Source organism: Condylura cristata, unplaced genomic scaffold (assembly GCF_000260355.1).
Source record: "Condylura cristata isolate star-nosed mole 26May11 unplaced genomic scaffold, ConCri1.0 scaffold00029, whole genome shotgun sequence".
Lineage (NCBI taxonomy): Eukaryota > Metazoa > Chordata > Mammalia > Eulipotyphla > Talpidae > Condylura > Condylura cristata.
The window spans coordinates 1467347-1488994 of NW_004567130.1; the positions used below are offsets into that span (position 1 = coordinate 1467347).

At 59.0% G+C, this 21648-nt stretch overlaps 1 protein-coding gene across 1 annotated transcript in view; it reads right to left on the reverse strand.

The window, feature by feature from the left end:
- Positions 1 to 21648, reverse strand: part of NCOR2 (nuclear receptor corepressor 2) — a 170433-nt gene that overhangs the window by 113463 nt on the left and 35322 nt on the right. Inside the window, exon 3 of the mRNA XM_012730934.1 lies at positions 6098 to 6294. Coding sequence (XP_012586388.1) covers positions 6098 to 6202 — 105 coding nt within the window. The 5' untranslated portion in view covers positions 6203 to 6294. The remainder of the gene's footprint in view (positions 1 to 6097; positions 6295 to 21648) is intronic.

The following is a 21648-nucleotide window of genomic DNA, read 5'->3' on the forward strand; positions in this document are numbered from 1 at the left end:
ACGGGGCCACTGACTGTGGCAAAATGCAGGATCTGTGAGCTCAAGGTCAGGTTCCAGTACAGGCCATCAACTTGAGATCACACACCCCTGCCTTCTAAAAGAAAGCCCACACATGTATGTCACATGTGTGAGCACAAAGTCAGAAAGATAAACGTCAGGTAAAAGCCTCCTTCTTTAGCAAAATGACAGCTGTTATCCATCATCATCCAGGAAAACCTAAATATTAACCAATTAGGTAGACACCAATTGTCACCTCCACTCTGACTTGAGAAACATTAAAATGCCTTTTGAGGGAGGAATAAAGAAGATAGAGACGCTCCTTTCAAACAAAAAAACAGAGCAGGTTTCACAGGTGTCCTTATGCAAATCAATTAGTTCTGCCTGCTGAGAACACTCAGACAGTGTGGTGATCGATTAGTAATGTCTGACGCAGGTAAGGCTTGCAGGGGAGTGAGACTACAGGTGATATCCCCCCCCCCCACCTTTCTTAATTCTCCCAATTTTCCATAAACAATCTAGTAATTCTTTTACTATTTGATTTTTTAGAGGCTTTTTTTTTTATTCCTGCAAAGGAACCCCAGCAGCTGTGTGTAGACTGAATCTGCTTCAGAGGCTCCAAGCAAGCACATCAGAGACCAAGAGGTCAGAGAGGCTGAGAAGATGGAATAAGCAACCTTTGAGGCCAGAAACGGTAAGGGAGGCAACTGCCTGGACACAAAACGCTCCAGGGCGCCAGGCTGCAGGTGTCTGTCCATCCACCAAGTCCCGCAGCCTCCATTTCCTCCTCTGTGTAAGGGTGTCTGAGATGGAAGGGGACTTCCACGCCTCCTCCCACTAATCCCGTGACCCTCCAAGGACACGTGCCGGGGTGGGAGCAGCTTCCCGAGGGGCAGGTTCTCCCCTGGTCTCCACAGAGCCCGCACGCCTGGACTGGTGTCTGCATAGCCACAGGTGTTCGCGAGGCTGGGGTGGGAGTAGGGAGGCCGCTGGCACGGACCTCTGGGCAGGGCTGCCAGGCAAAGATCTCCCGCGCACCAGCTGCGCACAGAGGTGTGAGGAAAGCAGCAGGCCTGCGTCTGCCAGAAGAATTCTCTCCGCCCGGCTCTGTGCACAAAAGCAAAATGAGCAACGTGGCAGACAGTCCAAAGCCTCGGGAGGGGCTTGGCGAGACACGGCACCTGCAGCTGCCAAGCGAGGGGGAGGGGGCCGCAGCACGAGGGGTGCCCATGCGGGGACTTGGGGAGGCGCGGCACGGACGCTGGCCTCAGGTCCCCGGTGCAGGAGCCATGGTGGCACGAGGCGCCATCTCTTCAGAATCTCTGCCAACCTGCCCTGCTCCCCCAGGCCTGAGCTGGAGTCCGGGGTGAGCCCGGGGTCTGCCCTGGCCAAGGGTGCCTAGAACCTCTATAGGAAGACAAGATTTGGAAGACTCCACGAGAGGACATGACCCAAGCTGGGGCTCAGAATGACACGCTCAGCACCAGACTCCAAGGGAACAGAACACCACCATGACCACAACAGTGTCCAGTGTCCCAAGGCTGCCCACTGTGTGCGCCTACCGCTAACCGCCTCACAGATCTTCATCAGGTTCCTTCCTACAGCAACCCCAGGAAGTAAGGATGAAGGGTGACCCCACACAAAGATGTGAAATCTGAGGCACAGAGAGGATGCTGACTTGTCAGGTCACACAGCAAGAAGTGGGTGGATTAGCTGGCTTCTTGCTGAGGGACGGTTTCTCACCCGGTCCACGGCAGCAGCCCCAGCTTGAGAAGAAGCCTGCCTGCCCTGCCCACCTGTTTCCAGTGATGCTGCTCAGAGAAGGTATCGGGGGAGGGAGAGGGGAGGGAGGTGGGGCAAGAGAGAGACCCACCACTTGGGCTCTGCTGGCGTCTCTGCCGCCAGGCTGCCAGATGCTGGCATCGGGGCCTCCAGCTGCTCTGTCCCTGGCTGGGTCCTGCGAGGCATGGGGGCAGCGGTGCTGGGGTGTCTGGATCCAGATTCCAGAGTATTTTACTTATGCGGGGGTGGAAGAACAAGCACTCCTCACTGTCCCCCGAGGGAGCCCCCCAGAGGGAGCTGAAGAAACGTGTGGGGCTGCCAGCGGCGGGCAAAGGAAGAGTTCAGGCTGTCCTCAGCCCCTGAACACACGAGTCTTCCGGAGTCGCAGTCCCAGACCTACCACTCTGGGTCCTGAGCACATGCTGTTTGCCCTGGTGAGAAGACGCTAGCTGGCGCTCCACGTGCTGGCTTTCTACTTCTCTCAGTTTCAACTCTAATGTTAGCCTCTCAGGGAGGCCTTCCCTGAACCTCAACCAGGACCCCCACCAACCTCAGCCACCCCTCCCCTTCTCCTGTCCTGCTCCCTGTTTCACCATGGGAACATCAGTTCCCACAGCCCCAAGAGACAGGAGTGCTTCTGCTCTAATGTTAGCCTCTCAGGGAGGCCTTCCCTGAACCTCAACCAGGACCCCCACCAACCTCAGCCACCCCTCCCTTCTCCTGTCCTGCTCCCTGTTTCACCATGGGAACATCAGTTCCCACAGCCCCAAGAGACAGGAGTGCTTCTGCTTTGTTCACAGCTGTGTCACGCAGGCCTAGGGTGCCCCTGAAAAGTGTCTGTTCACTGAATGATGGATGCCCCTCTGGAGCCACTGCCAGGACCTGGCACTGGGCAACAGGGGCGCAGAAACTCCCTGTGACTTTGGGGACACTGGCAAAGGCGCCAACCGTCTGGCCTTGTCCCCCACCCCCACCCTGTGCACGGGTCTCTCTCCCGGCCACCAGCCCTCCACCCCCACCCACCCCTGCTTGCCCTGGCTCCCTGCGAGGCCACAGGGCACACTGAGGACATGAGCACCCAGAGCCCTGGAGCCTGTTGACAGAGGCGTGGCGCCCTAGACCCACTGCATCCATGAGCTGTGCACACGCAGCGGGACCACCTCTGTGGCTGTTTGTGACAAGTGAGAAACTGAACAAACTGGTCCTCCTTGCGCTGGGTGTGATAAGCCCAGATCTGGGGCAGGAGTCAGCCGAGCCGGCCAAGGCCAACGCCGGTTTCATCAAGTGCTACGGGCACGCGGCCACGGCTGGTGGCGCGTCGGCCGAGCCGCTTCCACTTACAAGGCAGCAGTGTCAAGGAGTTGTGACCCTGAGGCCTGAAATATTTACAGAGAAGGTTCACTGACCCCTGCTCTAGAGGGAAGGCCAGTGGTGAACCATGGAAGAGGCCACGGAAGAGGGGCTCAAGCCTCGGAGACCGTGGTCGTTACCATGCATCATCTGCAGGGTCAGCCAGGTTCACCCGCCAACCCGGACCACCAGCCTGACTGACGGGAAACTGAGGCCCCGAGCCCATGTTTCACAGCCAAGAGGTAACGGAGGCAGGATGGAACCCAAGCAGGCTGGTCCTGCCACACTGCGACACAGGTTAAGGAACTTGTCCAAGGGTCACACAGCAGTGAGGGGGCCGGACTTAAACACAATCATTCACAGCGAGGACTGCAGGGAGTGGGGGCCACAGCAGGTTGGAGCTGGCCAGGGAAAGTCTAAGAGGAGATGCCAGGGGTCCCCTAATGGGTGCCAAGAGGAGGCAAAGAAGAGAGGGTGCACTGGGATGCCAGGGGTCCCCTAATGGGTGCCAGCTCTGGGGGGTGACAGCTAACGAGGCGGATGGAAAATCTGGGCATAGGTTCTACGGGGCTGAGGGGAGGCGATCTAGAAGACACACGCAGGAATATACAGAGTCCCAGCAGCTGGGACGGGGGCTCCCCACATAGAGTCCAGGGTGCTGCAGCCCTCTGGGGGAAGAGGGTCTCCTGGGGTCTTCTGCCACCTGCCGGGAAGAAAGAGATGACCGCACAGCCACTCACCCAGGGACCCCGCAGCCCCGGCCCTGGTACTCAGACCTCAGGACCCAGGCTCATGGTGGGGTGAGCAGCCCAAGCCCCCAGCAAATGGGAGGACCGGAATCCACATCCACCTTCACAGGCACCTGTTGGGGTGCTGGCTGTCAGAGCAATACCCAGATCCTGGGGCCCAGACCCTGCAGACTTGCAAGGTCAGGAGATGCCGCCCCAGGAAGTGGCCTTTTGGGAGCCCTGTGGGAATGAGCTGGAAGGCCAGAGGCCATGGAACCAGATCCTACTCCATCCCAGCACCTGTGGCAAGGGCTGAACTCCAGTCTCCCCTTGTGTTGGTCTTTCCAGGCCTCGATTTCCCTTGTCTTCCAAAGACTCAGAAAAGAAGGGTCCTGCCTGTAGGGGAGGCTGGTGAGCAGGAGTTTGGAGGCACGGGCTGCTGAGGGGACTAGCAGCTCCCACCAGCCAGGGGGAAGTGGTTCCTGGCTGTACACATGCCCAGGGGTGAGACCCTCCCAACCTGCCCGGAATTCTTGTCACTGCTTTTCAGGTACAAGCAGGACAGCAGTGGGATGGTCAGGGAGCTGGGCCACACTGTGTGAGGGTCCTGCTCACCCCTGGCCTCCCGCCTGCAGGGGTGGTGATCACTGGGTCCCGTCCAGCCACATCCTGCGTCACTGAGCCCAGCGGGAGAGAGCAGGAGGTGTCGGGACAGCCGCTGACCCTGAGTAACCAAGAGTGGCCAGCTGGGGCACAGGGCAGGAAGCGCGGAAGGAAGGGAGAAGCTACAGGGGAGAAAGGGCTCCCGCAGACCATAGGACAAGATGAGGGCACAGACCCGGCAGGAGTGGACAGGAGAAGGCAAGAGGCAAGAGCCCGAGGTGGGCCCTCCTGACAGCTGTGGCCACGTGCACCATCAGGGCAGGCAGGGGAGCAGGGAGCGGACCACAAGGCCCCCAGCAAGCTTGCAGGAGGCAGGTGTCTGTGGCTGTTTTATGGATGAAACACCAAGGCTCAGGCAGGTCAGCCTGTCCCTGTTGGAGGACGGGGACATGCAAAGCTGGGGAAAGAGGGCAGAACGTGGTGGGCACGCCAGTGACAGTGAGTCCGAGGTGGCTGCTGCAACTGCGGCCGAGGCACAACAGTAAGGCCTTCAGCCCAAGACCTGGTCCTGGGCCCTGAGCCCACAGTAGGGCCAGGAAGGGGAGGCACGTGGCCTGAGGCTCAGCACAGGTGGCCACAGGCCACCTCTGGAGACTTAGCCTCTGCCCCTTGTCTGCAAGGCAAGCGACACTGTGAGGATCGCTGCTCGGCCGTGGGGAGAGTCCAGGGACCCCACTTGCAGGACATTCTGGGGCCGACATTCTCTCCCCACCGTTCATCTCAGCCGGCGCAGAGAAGTCGCGGGGGGTGGGGGGGCCAAGACTTCAGAGGCCCGTATCTGGGACACCCCCAGGGTGGGTCAGTGGGTTCACATGCAAATGTTTTCTCACTTGCTCATGGACATGACCTCCCTGCCGTCATGAGGAGGACACATGGGCCAAGCACACGTGCACACACCCGCACAGGCCCAGAGGCAGCTTCTATCCCAGAAGCAACACGCCCTTCACCCAGCAGCCTGGAGGTCAAAGGGAAAGACCAGGAACCCCAAGTGCCCGGCGAATGCCAGCAGAGCAGAACCATCTGGCGTCTGCTGGGCCACACTGCAGCTGGGGCGAAGGCCAGAAATGGGGCTGCTGCTAGGGGAATGATAGAGGGGGCAGCTTAGCAAAACTGACTGAGGCTCTATAACACGTCACCCCAGAATCACTACCTGGATCCCAACATCAGAGGCTGAGAGACAAACCACGGCCAGGCCTCAGGGTCACATAGCTGCCACTTCACCACAGGAAATGAGCTCGGGGACAAGAGTTACTGGTGGACACCCCAGTTCTAAAGCAAGGAAGGAGCCCCAATACCTGCTAGCCCCAGCTGGACTGCAATGACAATGTATACAGCGGGCATTCCGTGTTTGCATGTGGCCTCTGAGAGGCTGAGACACCGGTCATCTTCCCAGCTTTAAAATGGGGCTAAGAAATTTCAACAGATGTCCTGGGGACAGAGGTCTCTGCCCAGCAGAGGGGACAGCAGAGGGTGTCTGGGGGACACCGAAAGCCGCGGGCGACACTCCAGTCCCGGCTCCAGGAAACAGGAACCAGCGGGGACCCAAGGACAGACGGCGCCCACAGAGGGGCCCTTACCGCGTGGGGCCGGGCGATCTGCACGGGGTAGGGGATGCCGTGGGGCGGGTAGCGGGGCTCGGTTGCCCTCCACGTCTGCGCCACAGGCTGTGTGGACCCCGACATGGCGCTGGGCGTCTGGGGGGCTTCCTCACAGTGGCTTCCAAGGATCAAAAGTCAGTCCTCGACATCTGCTCGCGGGACACCTGTCCGGGCACCTGAGGGAAACCAGAACACAGGGTCAGCCGGGCAGCAGCTACTCAGGGGCCCCGGCCACCCCCATCACGCCATCGGCCTGGGATGTGCCTGGGCCACCACTGCACAGCCTTCAACAGCAGGAGGTGGCCCATGAGCCACAGAGCAGAAACACACCAAGGACAGTGGCGCCCACACCCCAAGGCCTGCAAGCCCTCTGCAGACACTGCCTCGACTACCCCAATGGCACCCAAGTCCCCTCTGCCCACCCGACATCACCCTGTGGAGCCCCAACTCCATGGATACTGCCCCCAACAGCCCCCAAGCCCCCTCGGCCCACCCAAGCCAACCCCAGGTCTCCTGGGCCCCTTCTGAGTCACCAGGGCAGTATCCTGTCCAGGGGCATGCTGGGCGAGGAGGAGGTACACATGGGGTCCCAGGCAATGGTGAACGAGGTCACCTTTGGCGGGACGCCCGTCATCGTCCTCCTGGAGTCCCTTGCAGAAGGGTGTGTGTGACAGACACGGGGTTGGTCTGGGATTGGGGTGCTAAGGGCCACACCAGCAAACAGCCAGGGCATGGATGGGGCCTGCTGGGCCCTGAGCAGCTAGCGGGGGCAGGGAAGTGACACCTTCCTCAGGAGAGAACCTGCCCATGTCCACACCTGTGCACACAATGCACACAGAGCAATGGCCTCACGGATGGGGAACCCAAGACCAGCGGAGAGGAAGGACACCTGGCAAGGGGGCAAGGAAGCCCGCGGAAGGCTGTGCACCCACAGGTATCTGGGCGAATCCCCCCATCACCCACCCCTCTGCGGGCCACAGATCGTTCCCACACAGAAGCCTCTTCTGTCCGGCAGGCCACCCCATCACACCGAGGGGCCGGTCTGGTGTGCTCCCATGGTGCGTGAGGGGGCTGCATCTTGTGTGAGCAGGTAACTAACTAGAGTATACCCCAGCTCCCCGCAGCTTCATCACATCCTCCCTCTTTTCCCTGTCTGCCACTGGCAGGCATCCCGATCCCCAGCCGTGGCAACTGCTCTTCTACAAGAGGGCCGGCATCCAGGGCCCTCCTCCCGGTGGATTGTCCATTGGATTCTAATGTGGACAGGGTGTTGGGAGGGAAGTTGGTGGGGATCACAGGAAGAATGAGTCCCTCTCTACAGTCCTGCTCGCACCCCACTCCCCACCTCCCGTCTGCTGCTACAGACTACTGACTTTCCTTTCTGGAACCTTCTCCACTCCCCAGGCCATGTGATCCAGGGCCAGCCAACCAGAGTCCTGCACCCCCAGGCCAGTGATTGGCTCTGGGATGGGCACATGACCCAATCAGGGTCCACCCTGAGACTTTGGTGGAGGACCCAGGGCTGGGGCTCCCAGAAGGCGTTCAGGAAAGCCTGCTTCTTGGGCCACCCAAAGGTGATGGAAAGAGGGTGCAGAGAGCAGTGGGTGCTGAGCACTGCTAAGCCTGAAGCCTGCACACCCATGCAGGGACAGAGGCGCTCTACCTGGGTACCTGTCAACTGCCACCGAAACTTCTGGCCCACCCAGGGAAAGGAAGGGGTCACGGGGGATGTGAACCTAGGTTGGGCGCTATCAGTCATCCAAATACTAGAAGCCAGAGCCCCAGTACCCCCACAACGCACCTTTGACCCCCTCAGGACATTGCCTGTGTGGCGTCCCTCTTATGATTGTGGGGACAAGTCCCATTCTGCCACCCCTAAGTGACTGGGCAAGTCACTTCCCTTTTCTGAACCCTGTTGTGCCACCTGCAAAAATGCAAACCCTAAAAAAAAAAAAATGCAAGCCTTAACATTAATAGCCCTCGAATCAACACAAGGATAACCGACACCCCACATTACCTACACAGCACCCACACTCTGCCTCTGCCCACCACCCCGCACCCATCCTCACTGCTTTCAGCTCAGCAGAACTTCATTTTAAAAAGACACTGATCACCAGCACGTACAGAAACCCAGGGCCAGAGGAATAGATCCAAAAGTCAGAAAAAAGGACGCGTGGCCATTCACAGGAAACATCTGTCCACACCTGCTACCCAGACCTTCCTCGAGTGCACATGGCACCCAGGGAGGGCTGGCAGGGGGGTCAGGCCATCAGCAGGTGCCCGCACAGGTAGGGTTCAGCCAGCCAGAGCTCTGCTGCCAGCACTGTGCTGGAAGCCGGGCGGCCCTGCCCAAGTGAAGTCTGAGGACGAACAGCAAGAGCTGCCCTCGCCGACCCCCAGGAGGGGCCAGTGCCCATCCTGCTCTCCAATTCCCTGCAAAGCCCCACAACCCTAGCCATCTGGTACAGCGAGGCAGATTCTAGGCTCTCTCTGGGTTTCAAACACCCGCTCACTGAAGGAAACAAGCCTGGCACTTTGCAGAAGACACTCTGCAGAGACTGCCTGCACCCCTATGAGAGGAACCCCACCCTAGAGCAACACAGGCAACCTCCAAATTACTGTCTGACTCTGCGCTGGGAGCGGCTGGGAGAAGTGCCATTTTCCCATCGCTTTTCTAGCCTCCTTGCCGACTGAAACGCCAACAATGGAGGGCTGGCTCCTTCCAGATGCCCATCAAGGCCTCAGGTTCCTGAGCTGGAAGGTGACCCTCCACCCCCAACTCAGCCCTAGAGAGGCCGCGGCCATGACCAACCCTCCTCCCGCCAAGGTCCTGGCCTCCTTGGCTTCCCACTCCCTCAAGACCAGTGGGGTGTCCAGCATCTAGCGTTGGGGAGTTAAAACCCCCGCTCCCTCAGCTCCCTGGCTCAGCAATATCACAAGCAGATTGTCCTGAAAGCTGGAGGACTTGGGGTGCCATGCCGTCCTCATTCCTCATGCATCAGGAATTTACTTAATAAACCCAATTTCTGCCCCTCCCAACCTCAGCCCCATTTGTTGCCAACTCAAAAACTTAGGAAAACAGTTTGACAGTTGCTAAGAAAGTCATGGAATTACCATATACCAGCAGTTCCACTCCCCAAAGAACTAAACCAGGAACTCAATTATATACATGAATGTTCCTAACAGCCCCACTCACAGTGGCCAAAAGGTAAAACTAGCCCAAATGTCCATCAGTGGATGAATGGACATCCACCATGGGTGGAGGCACGCGATGGAATATTATTCAGCCATCAAAAGGGTCAGAGCACTGGCACATGCTGCTACAACATGGGAAAACCTTGAAAACATTACACTGGGATTAGCCGAACACAGAAGGGCCCCCAGTGTTTGCTTAAGTTCTCTGAAATGTCCCATTTCTGGAAAGAGACAGGGGTGGCACTAAGGACACAGGACCTCCCATGGAGGTGAGACATTCTCAACCAGAGAAAAGTGGTGTTTGCATAACACTGTGAATGGGGAAAAGTGCAGGCCTCTGACTTCCTCAGCAAGGGTTAAAATGAATGCCAGGAAAAAACATGATGTTATTTCATCAAGGGTTGGGGGGACAGAGTGAAGGAGGCCTGTGGGACAGGGTGTGGGTCTCCCAGTCTGGTTTTGACCAAAATGGGATGCAGGAGTGGGTCACAGACCAGAAAAGAGCATGATGCCATGGTCCTGGTGGCCTGCAGGGTCTGCAGCTCTAGGGTCAGTAGAGGGCGGGTGGCACCCATTTACTGACATTTTGGGGGGGGTCACACTGTAAGTGGCGCTTCCAGCCAGTGAAGGAGTCAGGAGGGTCTCAGTGCCTAGGTGTTCTCATGCATGGGTAGAACAGGGAGGGAGACAAGCAGCCATGACTCCTGAGAAAGGGACAGAAGACTCCAGAACCCAGGTGCACCCCTCAGTGGGGGCTCCCAGGCATAGCCCGTGGCAGATCTCTGCCACACCTGCCCCAAGGTAGCCCATAGCCACAGGTCCCGCTTGGCAACACCCCACAGTCGGGCTAGCCGCAGGCCCCCCGTACCTGCACAGCTTCAGTGCTGCCTCAAGCCCAAGAGGAGCCCTGCAGTGCCTGACAGCTTCAATCCCGTTTCCTGCTGGTCGCCAGAGCCTGGCAAAGAGTCTAGCGCACAGCAGGCACTCTGGTGAACCGCCCAGCAGGGTGCATGATACGCCCCCACGTCCACCCCAACCCTGCTGAGCAAAAGGCCTTTTCCCTGGAGGAGCAGCATCTAGAAGGTTCCACAGGCCCTCCTGCCCTTTGTCCCTCCCAGCCCCAGGCAGGACAGCCCAGACTGCACCGAGACATGTTTCCTGGGCCGCATGGAATTACAGCTGGCTGGGGCTGGGAAGTCTCCGAGAGTGGGTAAGGCAGGTGGGCAGCGAGCTGGTGAAGGTACCAGAGTTTCCGACATGGCCCCAGCCCAGATGCAGGGCACGTGGGAGCTGACAGGCCAGCCCGCTGACGGGCCCCACAGGCCTGAGGTTTTCTTGCACAAACCGCAGTAGCACCAGGACTGTGGCAGGTGGGCAGGCCTCGGGATTAAAATCAGTGGTCAGGCAAGAGACGCCGCCCCAGCTCCACATGGGTGTACACACACACGCTCGGGTGCTGGAGAAGCCCCTGCTCCCACAATCTGATGCCCCCACAGCGTGTCCTGCCAGATACTTGTGGGGCTCCCTGGCTGCCGCCTCCTGGAGAAGGGCTGTGACATTCGCCTGCTCAGAGTATGTTCTGACTCACTGTTGAGACTCCAAACACCACCAAAGGTCTGCACACAGTAGGTGCACGTGTCTCTGAATCTGCTGAGACAAACTGCCACTGCATGGGGGGGAAGTGGGGGGCGCTAAAAATAATGGATGAATTCTGTTTCAGCTCTGGAGACCAGCAAGTCCAAAGTCAAGGTGCGAGCAGCGCAGGCCGGCTCCAGGGGAGGCTCCCGCCTGCTCCGGGCCTGGAGGCCCAGGCATCCTTAGCTTGCGGCAGCGTCAACACTGCTCTCCCCCATCCCCTCCGCACTCAGTTCCCTCTTGTTACAGGGCCACCAGCTGCTGGACGCAGGGCCCACCTTCTCCCCACCTCTGGTCACCTCACCTGCACTAGTCACAGGTCACGTTCAGTTTCCAGCGGGACATGCATCTGCACAGTAAGTGCTTGTTCTGTTCCCTGCTCTGTCCCCAAGCCTGGCGCAGGGCCTAGCACAGAGTAGGCATCCGGTCAATATTTACCAAATAAAAACATGCCAGGCAGCCTGGCCGGGGAAGGGAGGCTGGGGAGCCAGCACGGGGAACCCGAGGACAGAGCAGTCGGGGACAGGAGGTGAAGATGTTGCGGAAACGCCGGCGAGAACGACTGTTGACACCTGTGCTTCTGGCTCTGGCTGCCACAGAAATCAGGGACGTGGCCAAGCACTTGATGACTGCCTCCAATGGGGCCTGCTGGCACAGAACACGCCCAGGGAGACGGCTCTCAAGTGAGCCCGGGACAGACAGTCCCCTCGAGACGTGGTCTAGCCAAGCCTGGCCCAGAGGAGCCTCAGGACACGCGGACGAAGGGTCCTGTCCTGGCAGCTCACCTGTCAGCCACGACTCAGACTCCCACAGCGTGACAGGCCCTGGAGGCAGGGGGAATACAGCCCCCACCTGCCAGCCACCAGAGCCACGCTAGCGAGAGGAGAGGGTGGGTAGAGAACGGGGAGGGTGCGATTTTAAAGGGAATGAAGGACAGCCTCATTTAAAGGGCTGAGGAGGGGAGGCGGGGAAGGGGAAGGTGCAGACGTCTGGGGAAGGGAGCTCATGGCAGAGGGACAGCAGGTGCAAAGGCCCTGTGGTACAGAGGAATGGCAGGGAAGCCCAGACGTGCGCATGCAGGGAGCCAGGGTCCTGTGGGGTCAAGCAGGCCTCCCACATGAGGTAAGAAGGGTGCCACTCTGGGCCGAGGGTGTCCTACAGCCTGCCTGTGGTGCCAGTTGCCCCCCTTTCAGTGGGGCCCTCTGTGGAGGGGTGGAAGTGCAGCCCTTGGGGGACATGGGTATGTGGGCCAGCCCAGCTGTCACCCTGAAAAGCTGCCATGCAGCCTCCTGTAGAAATAGCCTTCACGCCACCCAGCCCGCAGGTTCCACAGAAATAAGACCAGCTTCCTAAGAGGAGTCCAGACCAAGAGCAGCTGGCTGGGCTCTGTAGAAGGGGTGGCCTGGAGTAGCTCAGGGTCACCATACTCAGCTCTACTGGGGTGCTGCCTGCAAGGGTACAACTGTCCACCCCATGTCAAACCCACCCCAAATGGGATTTTTACCCCATTGTAGTCAATCAGGAAAGAATCTGGGCATCTACTAAGTGTCGGTAGTATTGCAGGTCCTGCGGTCACAGGTGGGAACCAGGCAGGGAAAAGGCCTGTCAATCAGAGCTGACATCCAAGGAGAAGCTGAAACAATAGGGAGAACCCCCAGTAAGGTACTCAACAGGGGATGGATGGATAGACGGATGGATGGATGGATGGATGGATGGATGGACGGACGGACGGACGGACGGTCGGACGGACGGACGGACGGTCGGTCGGTCGGACGGACGGACGGACGGACGGAGGGACGGACAGAGGGACGGACGGACGGAGGGACGGACGGAGGGACGGACAGAGGGACGGACAGACGGACGGACAGACGGACAGACGGACGGCCGGCCTGAAGGATAGACAGGAAGATAGACGGATGATGGATGGATGGACGGATGGGCGGACGGATGGACAGACGGACAGACGGACAGACAGCCTGAAGGATAGACAGGAAGATGGACAGATGATGGATGGATGGATGGATGGATGGATGGATGGATGGATGGATGGATGGATGGATGGATGGATGGATGGATGGACGAGAGGATGTAATGGTGGATGGACAGATGGGTGAATGGATGGCGGTTGGGAAAAGGACCACACCCAAAGACCAGAAAGCTGGGAGTACACCGAGGGTTTGCTGGGCTCCTCAGAGACTGGACGGGATGGGGCACTGTCCTAGCCTCTTCCCACAGATGGGACACTGAGCCCCAGAAGGGAGGAGCACGCATGAGCCTTGTCGGCAAGCTGGGCACACCCTGACCACAGGTCCTTGAATCTGGGGAGATGGGCATGGTGGCCTGAGCTGAGCCCCTCAGACCCTCAGGGGTCGCAAGGAGTCAGACTCCAGATGCTGGACAGACAGGGCACTCCAGCCTGGTTGGGGGGCTATGAGTGGGAGACCCTGTCCAATCACCACCCCAGCACCAGGAATAAACAGAGGCGAGTGCAGACACATCCCTACACTTACCCACCTCCCCTCTCACCTAGAAAGGAGCCACAGAGGCCAGGGGGCCTCCCACCAGGCCCAGGCCCATCTTGACCTCATCCAGACAACACCACAGCGGGAGGCTCCGACTATCCACGTCAACAGATCGGGAAACTGAGGCTTAGAGAGATGGATTCGCTTGCCCAAGATCACACAGCCTGCCAGCGGCCAGGCTTCCAATCCCCACAGGATACTCTGGCCCTGAACGCCCTGGGGCCCCATGAAGCCAGCAGAAGGGAAGTGCATGGAGCAGGGTGGGGGAGAAGAAGGGGCCCGTTTCTGTTTCCAATTTAATTGGAGTATTTGCGTCCACTGGGAGGTGGCTAGCCAGGCTCTGGGCCCTGCACTGTCACAGGAGAGCTACTCAGAATCGCCTCCCTCCCTACTTCCCCCTCTTTTATTTTGAAAGAAAGAAAAACCACAACCACAACATGCCCCCCCACACACACCAGGTCACAGGGCTCCCCACGAGACCCCCGCCACACACACACCCTCCCTCCCCAGCATTTCACAAACACAGCAGAACCCCACCCCTACCCTCCCTTCCTCATTAAGTTCTGGCTGTCCGGGGGACATGTTTGCCTTAGCCCGGCCCTCCATCTGGCCTTCCAAACAGCAATTTTCTCTGCAGGGGGAAGTGGGGACCCAGAGAAAAAGCTGGTATCTGGGCAGTGTGGGGTGAATGAGCCCGTAACCTGGGCAGACCCTTTCACCCTCTGCCTCAGGGCTGGGCATGGCACCAAGGGGTAGCGCTGACCCAGGGACACATCTAGGACCTTGGTTTCCCCAGGAGGGGCCTCAGGGCCCTGCTTCCATGCATTTCATAGTGGGACAGCACTCTGGACATTCCAGTGAAAGAAGCCAGACACAAAGGGGCAAATCCTACAAGGTCCCATATGAGTGAGACCCTCAAAGTCAGGTTCAGGGGCAGAAAGTAGACAGTGGGGCTTGGGCGGGGAAGGGAGGGTGAGAGTTTAGTGGGGCCAGAGTTTCTGTTTGCAGAAATGTGCCTGACGCAGCTGAACTGTGCGCTGAAAGGATGGCTGAGGTGGCAAATTTCTTATTTTTTGGACCATTGTTTAAAATAGGAAATAAAATAAACCACACACCTCCTCCAGGAGGCCCCCATGATTGCTAGTCAAGGGCTTCCAGCTGGGCTGGGCCGAGCTGGGGTTGCTTGTGGCTCCCACTGCTAGTGCTGCTCCAGGCTGGAGACAAAAGGCCCCGTCTACACTGGCAAGGCCTTATCTTCTCACCTCCAACCCAAAGGCCCAGACATGGCTGGGCCAGCCTAGCAACTACTCACAGCTCTGTGATCCTTCCAACCCCCTTGGAGGCAGGGAGGTGCTGCCCCAAAACTCTCTGTTCCTTCAGACAGGCCCTGGGGCCCACAAACCCAGGACAAACCCAAGCTGCCCCCTCTCTGGCGTCTCCACCCCACTGCTCCAGCATGGGACCCTGAGGATGTGGAGCTGCTTGGGAGTGGTGGCAGCAGCCTCTGGTTCCCACCGAGCTCCCTGCACCGACATCTGGCAAACGTGTCCACAGCTGTGCAGCTGCCGGAAACCGCCTTCTCCCCACCCGCCTCCACGCACGCAGGGCCCTCAAGGACGGCTTTCTGAGGAATTTATGGGGTTGTTCCAAGTATTTCAGGGGCAGGATTTATGGGGTTGTCCCTAGTATCTCAGGGCAGGTCCCTGGGGTTCATCCCCCACTGCCAGTGAACAGGGACACAAGTCTCGAACAGTTTCAGCAGGACCATGTCCCCACCCTCCAGTCGCCCGACCCCAGCAAAACACCAGTCTGGACCCGGGGGGCCCGCCCTCACATATCTGGCCAGGAGAACCCACTGTCACCAGTTACCCAGTTGGAGCGGGCCGGAAGCACCCCCGCTTCACCCCTGCTCGGAGGTCAGCCCCCAGCCACGCAATGACCACCAGCCCGGTGCCTGGGCAGTGAGTGTCCAAGGATGGCCCCTTGGGGCCCACAGCAGGGGCCACCCTGTCCACCTGGGCATGGTGACCAGTTTGTGGGGGAATGAGATGAACAAGGCTCCAGGGGAGAAGCCCCCAGGCTGGAACAAGGGGGGAAGCAAGGGGAGGGTTCAGGGAGAGGCCCTGGCTCTTTGGGGCCGTGAAGCACGGGCAGGTGGAGGCGTAAAGGGGCGCAGAAGGAGCTGTGGCCACCGAGGAGCGTGCCCGGGGGGAACACAGCTTCCAATTCTTTTAAGCAAAGCCAGAAAGTCTGATGTTAAGACATCTCTCAATTCACAATTTTTATTGATAAAAAAGCCCTGACTGTCAACCCAAACCAATCAGTGAGTCTGAAATGCAAACACAGTGCACAGGCAGCCAGATGCTGGCTGGGGTCTGCTGGAAGTCTCTAGAAAGGTGAGGGCTGGAAGGAGGAAGAATGGCAGGTGACACATACAATGTTTCAGCCTAGGCACTGGGCAAAGGCTGGAGGTGCTGGGGGGCCCCAGTGACAACGAGAGGGGGGCTCCTCATCCAGTGAGTCATCAGCAACAACCCCCCACTCCAAAGGAACACAGTGGCTGTGAAAGAGGGGCTGAGCAGAACCCCAACCTGGTGGTCCTAGCTCCAACCCAAGGGGAAAGCCAGCTGTCACACAGGGTGTCCCAATGTCCCTTGGGCTACCACGCCCCTGCATCTCATTCCAGGACTCCTCACCCCACCCCCTGAGCCTAGCTGCAGCAGCACCAGGTACTGTGATGGGTTTAGAGGGGGCTTAACTCCTCAGCTGAGCCAAAATGACTCCCCAACTTCCACTGGAATCCTGGAAACAAGAGACTTACCCTCCTCTGGGGGCGGCTGGGCTGTGATGGCTAGAGTGAGGATTCCAGGAAGCACCTTTCACCCAGCCCTGGACCCAACTGTGCCGGACGCTTACCCTGAGCTTGTTGTGCTTGCTGTATGTGTGGGGAGTCTGCCTGGGAGTGACCCGGATCTGGGCCGCCGAGAAGCAGCCTTACCTGCAAACAGGCATATCCTCCAGGGTGCCCCACGGTCAGCAGAACCTCTGGCTGCTGGAGGAACATGTAGGGCACATGTTCTTGTTCTCGCCTTCCCTCCCCACACCCCCTTAACCCTTCTCTCTCAGAATGTCTGCACCAGGCACAGAGACCCAAATGCGCTGATGAATGGATGCGGGCCTGAGCCAGTCCCAGCAGCCCCAGGCAGGCCAGCAGGGCCAGACCTGTGTGCAGCAAGGAGGCTGTGTGGCCGTAGGCAACGTGGCTTGCACCCGCAGACACACACCTCGAGCCCATTCCTGCTGTGGCTTCTGTTTCCTGTGCTCCCAGGCCTCCTACCCAATGCACGGCTCACAGGCGCAGGCCACGTCCTGACAGCTAGGGGCACCCAGCAGGCCCCTGCCACAGACCCACCCACCCTAGGCCCAGGAAGGAGAAAGAAGGCGGGCGACATCCCCCCACCCCGCCAGTGTGTTCCCCTCCCTTGTCAGGAACTGGAAACCCCAAGGCCCTTGCTGCCTTACTCCCCGTCGCCCCTCAACCCCAAATAGAAGGCTTGAGGAGGCGGGGGCCACATCTGTGTGCCCCCAGCTCAGTCCCGCACACCCGCGCACAGCAGGCACTCAGCAAACGAGCACTCTAAGAGCAGACTCTGAGCTGAGTTCAGACCATTTTACAAGCAGCAACTGAGGGCGAGAGTGTGACAAGGTCAACATTAGGCCAGACTTTGAAGTGACATCTACACCAGCAGGGCGTGTCCCAGGAGCGAATCCACATCTGCCGGTTCAGCAGCTTTCACTGTGGTGCAGGGCTCTGACCCCTCCTCCGGGGGGCAGGGCCCGTGCCTTAAGCACGGCCAGGAGCACTGTGAGGCTGTGTGGCTTCTCCAGGCAGCCTGCCCTCTCTGGGCCTCGGTGCTCCCGCCTGTCCATGGCACCTGGCAGACAAGGCCGTCTGCTGGGGATGGCTGCCACCGGGGCTGGTGAGCGGCCAGGCAGGGAAAGAGCCTGGAGAGCAGTCCGCTGTGGCATCTGGGGAGCCTCTCACCTCCTGAGCCCAGCTACCAGGGTGGGCGAACCAGCAGTGGGATCTGCCTTGTAGAGGTGGGTTACGTGACTCAGGTGCCGGACTCCTGACACACGCAAGCGCAGAGGGTGCTCTCGGCCACCCAAGCTGCCAAACTGCCTCACTTGGCCCGGAATCTGAGGCTTGGGGTAGGAGGCTTCCAAAGAGCAGGACGCCCCTGGTTGTCTCAGCTGGTCAGGGTGACTGTGTAACAAGTGACCACAGCCCGGGCAGCTCAAGAGCAGCAGAAATTCATTTCTGGCAGCTCGGGGGTCCAACAACCAAAAATCCAGGCATGGCAGGGCCACGTTTCCTCCCCAGGCTCCAGGGAGGACTCCCAAGGCCAGCTGGTCTCTGCCGGTCTTCACACAGAGTCGAGGGTCTGGAGCTCCCCTAGGCCATCCGGAGGACCTCATCTCAACACACGTCTGCAAACACCCAAAGAAGGGCCGTTTATAGGGCCAGGTTTTAGAAAGAGGCCCTGTCCTGAGGCGCCGCCTCGCACCCCCTCCACTACCTTTCCTGACACTGGCCCTCAACTGACAGCCCTCTGCAGCCACTGGGGAGCAAGGGAGACACAGAGATGAGTCATGTGCCCAGGTGATGGCAGACAAGAGTCTGAACCTGACTTTGTCTGATCAGAGCATTGGTGGGCACAGCGCCCCCCTGGTGGAGGGTGTTTCAGCACAGAGGGGACAGGGAACCTCACAGTGTGGGAGCAAACCCCTCCTCCCAAAGGATTAAGGAGAACCCTGGAAGGAGAGGCTGGTAATCACCACCTCTACTGGCAGCCAAGCCCAGCCCACACAGCTGCCCACCCAGCCTGGACCCAGCGTAGAAAGGGCCCATTATGACATCACAGCCCGGGAATTATGCTATTAGCCTGGGAAGAAGGCTAGACGCAGGACAAAGGGCTCATTGTTATGCTAATGCATGAATCTTGCTACAAACTTCCAGGCTTCTAAAAGAGTTTGAAGTCTCCAGGCTGAGCTCTGGACCAGGACCAGAGAGGGCTCCTCGCAAGGGTCAACAGGCCGCTTCCCAGGCTGCAGCCAGATTCCCAGAACACAGACCCTGCCCCGAGGAGGGCCCCAGAATCTGCACTCTCATCTGCTCTGTGCTGACCATCGGCCCAGGAAAGGCCATTTCCCTGCAAGCGCCGTGTCTGCTGCTATGTGTCTCTGAGAAAGCTGACAGCTATCTCTGGGCCCCCTAGGGGTGACTCACAGCCTGTTTCACAGACTGTTAGGAGGACCCCATAAGGAAGGGCAGAGAATGCAGAAGGCCTGTCAACTCTAGAGAAGCAAAGCTGGTGCCATTGGCACCCCCACACTCCCCAGTGCCCGTAAGCCCCCACTTCCCTTGCTTGTGAACCCCACCTCTCTGACTGTATCTAGAAGGTGCAAATGTGCCTGCAGCTGCTTGGTGGCTTCCATGGGACACTCCTAAAATGTCCCATGAGAAATGCTTTTCAGAGAGCCCTAATTTTCAAAAGGCTCCGAATGTATCCTCAACCTCCACCACCTGCAGAATTTTGGAGTTGAAGGGAGGTGAGCTCTGCACAAATCCTAGCCCAGGTCTCCCAGCCAGAGCCCTTGTGGGTATGATTTGCCCAGACATGCCGTCAGAGAGACGGGGAACTGGGGGAAAAGGGGTACAGGCCCAGACCCACAGCCCACAGGGAACACTGACTCACACACACACAATGGCTTCCTGAGCACTGGCTCTAGCGACACGGTGCCAACCAAGATGAACAAGGGAGACGCGCAGGGACCTAACTGGGGGCATAAAAAAAGGCCCAGGTCCAGGTGGTGACAACCACCCAGGGGACAGGAGTGAGAATGGGGAAGTCAGTGTCTCAGCAGGCAGCATCATTTAAGCAGAGGCCAAAATGCAGCGATGCGCAAGGTCCTCAGAAGCAGGGTTCCTGAAGCAGGCATGGCACGTGCAAAGGGCCACAGTGGCTCTTCCCAGTAAGGCAGAATGGCTGCCCCGACCTGCCCAGGTTCTGGCCAGCAAACTTTAGGCCTCGAGAGCTGATGCCTAATCGCGAGATGCCCTCACTCAGGAACTCGGGCCCGCCAGCCTTTTGGGGACCCTCCAAAGTCCAAAGGTCCTGCCTGGACCTCCTCGGATACCCAAGGGCCAATGTAAGGAATATGACAACCTGTGGTCCACTCTCAGAGTTCCCAGGGAAATGTCTCCCCCAGCTAGCTTTGGGTGGTCACAAGCACACTTCTCACAGAGACGCCCCAACAGGGACAACCGAGCTCACTGGAGAGTGAAAGAAGTGGGGAGAACTCTAAGGGAAGCAGCACAAAACACAGGGAACTGCAGGAAAGTAGAAAATGCAGCCCAGGGGACAGAGCAAAGAGGGAAAAGACCCCAGAGAGAAACGAGGTCAGTGACCCCGAGCCGAGACTATTACACTCGGACGCTCCCAGAGGGAATCTCAGGGGAGGTCAGGTGACCCCACAGTGGGAGCCGAGATTATTACACTCGGAGGCTCCCAGAGGGAATCTCAGGGGAGGTCGAGAGTCTGCAGGTGAGCACAGGAAGGGAGGGAGAAGGGCCCAGAGTCATCAAGCTTGCTGGCTCTCCCGGGCGGCCGTCAGTTCAGGTCCCGACCTGTCCCCCCACAGGCAGCAGGAGACCCAGGCTCAGAGAGGACAAGCAACCTCCCCCCAGGGTCACTCAGGGGAAGACCCTCCAGGCACAGGCTCAGGCCTAGGCCTGGAGACCCCCCCTCTTCCCGCAGCTGCACTCACCCACCGGGCCAGCACGGGTGCAGCCCCTCACCGAAGCTCCTCCCAGGCGCCCAGCGCCACTGGCCCACAAGACACTGAGCTGTCCCCATGCAAGCGGGGACACTGAGTCTTGAGAGGAACCACATGCTCCAGCTGATTCAGCTACCAAGGTGTGGACTGGGGGGCGCACCCTGAGCTTCTGCTTTCGCGATTCAAACTTTTTATTTTGAGATCACAGTAGCTTCGTGCAAAGTGTTGAGAAACAGCGAGAATGCGTCGCCGTCAGCCAACTTGCCCAGTGGTGGGGTCCGCACCTCGCCTCAGGTGGCCAGGAGCCAGGCACAGAAGAGCCCGGCTGCTGGACACACGCACTGTGTGCACTCACCAAGTGTGTCAGGGCGTGAGTGTGAGCGCATGAGTGTCGCTGAGCGTGCGCTACCTGTGATGGGTGTGTGAATGTGTGTTCATGTTCATAAATGTGTGTGCCTGCGCGTCCGAGTGTGTGAGTGGGGGTGGACGTGAGCAGACGTGAATGTGTGTATAGACTAGTGTCAGCTTGTGAGTGGGGCTCAGTGAGTGTGACTGTGTCCCTGTATGTGCATACTCCTACGGTGTGTGCGCGTGAGTGGGTGTCAGTGTATATGTTCGTGTGCCTCAGTGTGTGTTGAGTGTGATGTGACTGTCGAGTGTGTGTGCCTATGAGTGGGTAAGAGTATGTGCGTACACATGCACTTGAGTGTGTATGAACGTGAGACTGTGGTGTAAGTGTGCCCTTGAGTGTGTGTGCACAGCGATGAGTGTGTGACTGTGCCTGTAGGTGTGGATCGTGTGTGCAGGTGTGTGCCTGTGCGTGTAAGCATGCCTGTGCGTGCCTATCTGTGTTAGAGTGTGTGTGCCTGGGCCTGAGTGTGCAGGTGTGTGCCTGTGTGTGCAGGGATGAGTGTGCGTGAGTGTGCATACATGTGCTTAGCCCCGCGCGCTTTCCTCTCCGTGCAGGAGCGCATGCTGCCTGTAGCCCCAGGCCAGTCCACCCCGGGGCCCGGACGCGTCCTCTGCCTGAACACCACAGGGGACAAGTCACTGAGATCCTGAGGCCAGGGCTGCGGTGCCCACAACACAGCTCTGCAGAGACCCAAATGGGACCCTAAATGGCGCTGTGGAGGCAGCGGGGGGACCTCCATGGGGCCCATGCCACAAAGACCTTTCTCGAGGCGCCAAGGAAGGGCCGAGGGAAGTAGAGCAGCAAGGAGTGGCATGGGCAGCCTGGGTGCCCAGGGAGTCCCCGCTGGCTCCTGCTGGCCCCAAGAAAAGGCCCCGGCCAGCCACCAGCCCAGCATCCGGTGTCACTTACAAACACAGGACTGCTGC